Raw genomic sequence first — 4708 nt, 5'->3', positions numbered from 1 at the left:
TTAAAAAATATGTATTTAATATTTATATAGAGCAGATAAATTAAAACTTGTGTTTACTATCACGTAAATTAGATTATAAATTAATTACAGATATATAATTTCCAAAGGCATATAGAAAATTACCTTTTGAGTGTAAATAAATTCAAACACACCGACCTTAACTTTGGTTGTCACAAACCACATATTATTCTTTCTTTAGGTGATTTGATCAAGGGAGTGTTATAATAAAAATCGAAGCGGTAGAACGAAATCATGCTGATAATGTATTATGAAATATAAGAAAAAGAGAGTATAAATAGAAATGGAATAGACAAAATAAGAGAAAATAGAGTAAAATTGATTTCTTGAATAAGGATCTTAATTAGCTAATTCGAAGGATTAAGGAACTATTTATATGATACAAAATATGATCCAAAAGACATAACATTATACGTTAAATTATATAACCCTTCATCCTAAAAGTTTGTGAGGCAATAGCTTACCAAGGTGATGATCAGTAGCTGGTCCGAGACGATGTTCCACGACCTTACAAACTAAATGATATAATCTTTCATCCTAAATGATATAACACTTTATTCCAAATGATATAACTTTTGAAAAAATAAATAATTTCTTTAATAAATTTAATAGACATCCACTGTATTACGTAGTTTTATAACAAATATCAAACATTTATTTTATTAAATTACATTTTTTCTGTGACTCTCCTTAAGAGAGCATTTGTTTACCGGAATTTAATGGAAAAAAAGGTTGGAAAAGTTGAATTTCAAATATTTGATAGGTATTTTCTTACAGAAGTTAAATTTCTAAGTATGTAGGTGTTATCTTTACCCTTTTTTTTTTAAATTTATATAGAAACTCAAATGGTGGAAAAATTAGATTTGCATAGAAAATAAAATATATTAAAATTTTATAATAACTTATTATTATCATTTTATTGTCATAATTATATACTATTCTTAGTTTTTATTATTATCCAATTATCCAAATACAATAATTGTATTCTCTATAATACCTTTTCATAGGGTAGTTGAATTTGGCAACTAAACATATAAAAAAGAAAAATTATATTTTTTCCTTATATTTTTATATAATTAACTACTTTGTTCTTATATTTTAAAAATTATATTATTTATCCTTATACTTAGATTTGTTAAATGAAATTATCCAATTATTTGAGATTTAAATCATTAAGTACTAGCAAGATTGTAGGACTAACCCTATATGCATATGAACTAAAGGAAAGAAAATTACATTTTTATCCTTATATTTTGACATAATTAATTACTTTATTCTTATATTTCAAAAATTTACAATATATTATCTTTGTAACTTAATCCAATTTAAATCTCAAATAATGGATGGACAAAATAATTTCATTTAATGAACACAAACCTTATGGATAAATAATGTATTTTTAAAATGAAAGAGCAAAATAGTTAATTATGTAAAAAATATAAGGATAAAAACATATTTTTTTTCCTTTTAAAAACATATAAAAATGGTGCACCACTGAAAATTGCTTTGCTGGTGAATTAGTGATGCGCAGCATTTTTCTTCTTTTTTTAAAAAGACCAAATACAGCAAAGATTCTGTTGAATCCAAAATTTCCAAATCCGAATCGTATCGGTCTCCGTTTCAGACTAGAATCCTACGATACACAGAAATCCCGTCACTCCTCCAAATTCTCCCTTACATATTTCCATGTCTGAAACGCAAACTCTATCATCACCAACAGATCTCACCGACCACCACCAGCCATTGCTCACCTCAGCACCAATGGACTATCAAGAACCTCAATACCCTATACCAATAAAAAGATATTGGCGATGGAGCAAGCAAGATTTCTATCCAGAACCCTCTTTTCAAAACCTCTCAACTTATAAAACTGCACTTTCTCAAACCTTTCCTCGTCTCAAGGACCGTCTTCTCTCTCGCTCTACGGACGCCAATGAACTTGTCATTCTCCAGAAAGAAAGCGAAAACCCGATGCTAAAGTGCCTTACTTGGTGGGACCTTATGTGGGTCGGCTTTGGTTCTGTTGTTGGATCTGGTATTTTTGTTGTTACTGGTCTAGAAGCTGGTTCTGTGGGTCCTTCTATAGTTCTTGCTTATGCTATTTCTGGTCTCTCTGCATTGCTCTCTGTGTTTTGTTACACTGAATTTTCTGTAGAGATTCCTGTTGCCGGTGGTTCTTTTTCTTTTCTCAGAATTGAATTAGGTGATTTTATTGCTTTTATTGCTGCTGGGAATATTCTTTTGGAGGGTGTTGTTGGTGCTGCTGGGTTAGGACGTTCTTGGTCTTCTTATCTTGGTAGCATGATTAATAGTAAAAATCCTGACTTTTTGAGAATTAGAGTTAAGTCTTTTGCTGATGGATTTAATCTTTTAGATCCAATTGCTGTTCTTGTTCTTTTGGTGGCTAATACTATAGCAATGACGGGTACAAAGAGGACTTCTATTCTGAATTGGATTAGTTCTATAGTTAGTGCTTCTATAATTGTGTTCATCATTATTGTAGGATTTATTCATGGTAAAAGTGCAAATTTATCACCGTTTTTTCCAGATGGATCAAAGGGTGTTTTTGAAGCTGCAGCAATTGTGTATTGGTCTTATACTGGTTTTGATATGGTTGCTACTTTGGCAGAAGAGACCAAGAAGCCATCAAGGGATATACCGATTGGGTTGATTGGTTCAATGTCTATGATCACTGTGGTTTATTGCTTGATGGCTTTGGCATTGACTATGATGGTAAAATATACTGAGATTGATCCGGATGCTGCATATTCAGTTGCTTTTGTTCAAATTGGGATGAATTGGGCGAAGTATTTAGTTAGTTTATGTGCACTTAAGGGAATGACTACAAGTTTATTGGTTGGATCACTTGGACAAGGTAGATATACTACTCAGATTGCAAGGTCCCATATGATACCTCCTTGGTTTGCTCTAGTTCATCCAAAAACTGGAACACCTATCAATGCCACTCTTTCGATAACTATACTTAGTTCTATTGTAGCATTTTTCTCTAGTTTGGATGTTCTATCAAGTGTCTTTTCCGTGAGTACGCTACTCCTTTTCATGCTAATGGCTGTTGCATTGCTTGTGAGGCGATATTATGTGAAAGATGTTACTTCAGGGAATGATTTGATCAAATTTCTTGTGTGCTTATTTGTCATTATTGGTTCTTCAATTGGAGTAACTTCAGTTTGGAGTTCGAATGGGAAAGGATGGATTGGATACGTGGTGACTTCGGTCCTTTGGTTTTTGGGGACTTCGGGACTGGCTTTGCTACCAAAGCAATGTGCTCCAAAGGTTTGGGGAGTTCCTCTTGTTCCATGGTTGCCATCACTATCAATTGCAATGAATTTCTTTCTTATTGGATCTTTGGGTAAGACAGCGTTCTTGAGGTTCATTGTTTGCAGTGCCGTAATGATTTTATACTATTTGTTTGTAGGAGTCCATGCAACTTATGATATAGCTCGCCAAAACGAGGAAGAAACAAATAAGATAGAAGAGGGTAGATAAAGTTTAGGAAATGCATATATGGTGATATGGCATTTTGAACATATAATTTAGTTAGTTATTTCTTATATTTTCATGTCAATCCTTAGGATATTATTGATTTCAGTACTCTGTAAATATTTAAGTTAGATGGAATCTATTCAATATGAAGGAAATTCTTTGTTGTATTCAAATCCAGGAATTTGTTCTGAAATTTGATGTTTATGTAATTACCAAGCTGATTGTCTCCCTTATGGAATATTGGGGTTCTTTAAGATCACCTTCTTGATTATGTGAGTGGGGAATATAATGATAGCCGCAATTTTGTATTTCAGCCTCCATGTCTGCTGCCTGCTTGGACAGGACAAAATTTGGCGGGGAATGTAGGTTTTTGATGGCAATTTCTTGATTTCTTCCCTCATGGCAGCTCTGCCTATCTCATCAATGGAGCTCGGACAACATGGAAATTGTTATAGGGAAATATTGTCAAATTATTTTTTAAAATCCTTCATAGGACAACATTAATTCATTGCACAGTCATGATTTCAATTGGTTGATTTCTTTATCATTGTCATGTTTTCTTGCTGAAAATTTGTTACCAACATAAAAATATACAACCATATGTCATGCTTGGGAACAAACTACAATGCTTACACTTTTCTGTTCATTTTAGTTGTGAACTCTATCAATTGCTTTATAGCCACTTAGTCATTCAGGATGTTGGCATTCTTGATGTTAGTTCTTAATGGTGTCTATAGTAAAGTTGCAACTTGCATATTGTAGTTGGACCCATTAGATTACGTTTGTTCAGTAATAGAGAGATTGGACATTTTCACTAATTTCTGCAATTCACTGGTGAAAATCACAAAGAAGTCTTGCAGGAGGCTAAATATGAAAGGTAAGCTTGAAACACAGTGAATGCTTGCTGATGTGTGTTTCAAGATTCATTTCAGTAGGTAGCAACCTGTTGGACTTGTCAAATTCTGCTAGCTGAACTCGACATAATTTTCAAAAGAAGAAAGAATGATATTCATTTGTCTCATTTTTGCAGTCTTTTATTCATGTTTCATTTTAATGGCGACAGAAGTTTTTAAGGGGAAGTTTAATGGACACATATGTTGAAAAAAATATGGAATATCTTTCTCTTTCACAGAATATGCTGTTCTTGCAATACCATTCGATGGAGTGTCTACTAAGTACTATAGTC

At 32.5% G+C, this 4708-nt stretch overlaps 1 protein-coding gene across 1 annotated transcript; it reads left to right on the top strand.

Moving 5' to 3' along the window:
• The first annotated feature begins 1536 nt into the window (after positions 1-1536).
• Positions 1537-4050, top strand: LOC105645329 (cationic amino acid transporter 8, vacuolar). The gene is made up of 2 exons (XM_012230906.3): positions 1537-3388; positions 3837-4050. Exons 1-2 carry the CDS (start codon positions 1705-1707, stop codon positions 3908-3910), a joined length of 1758 nt encoding a protein of 585 aa, XP_012086296.1. The 5' UTR covers positions 1537-1704; the 3' UTR covers positions 3911-4050.
• The last annotated feature ends 658 nt before the right edge of the window (positions 4051-4708 follow it).

The sequence above is a fragment of the Jatropha curcas genome, chromosome 6 (genome assembly GCF_041381405.1).
Source record: "Jatropha curcas cultivar XTBG-Jc1 chromosome 6, XTBG_Jcur_1.0, whole genome shotgun sequence".
Taxonomy (NCBI): Eukaryota; Viridiplantae; Streptophyta; class Magnoliopsida; order Malpighiales; family Euphorbiaceae; genus Jatropha; species Jatropha curcas.
This window is presented reverse-complemented; position numbering and strand designations above follow the sequence as displayed.

Excerpts from the sequence above, each read along its gene's own strand:
- LOC105645329 (XM_012230906.3), top strand. The coding sequence starts at position 1,705 with ATGTCTGAAACGCAAACTCTATCATCACCAACAGATCTCACCGACCAC. Across the intron at positions 3,389-3,836 it reads CTTTCTTATTGGATCTTTGG|CCTCCATGTCTGCTGCCTGC; the intron begins GTAAGACAGCGT and ends TTTGTATTTCAG.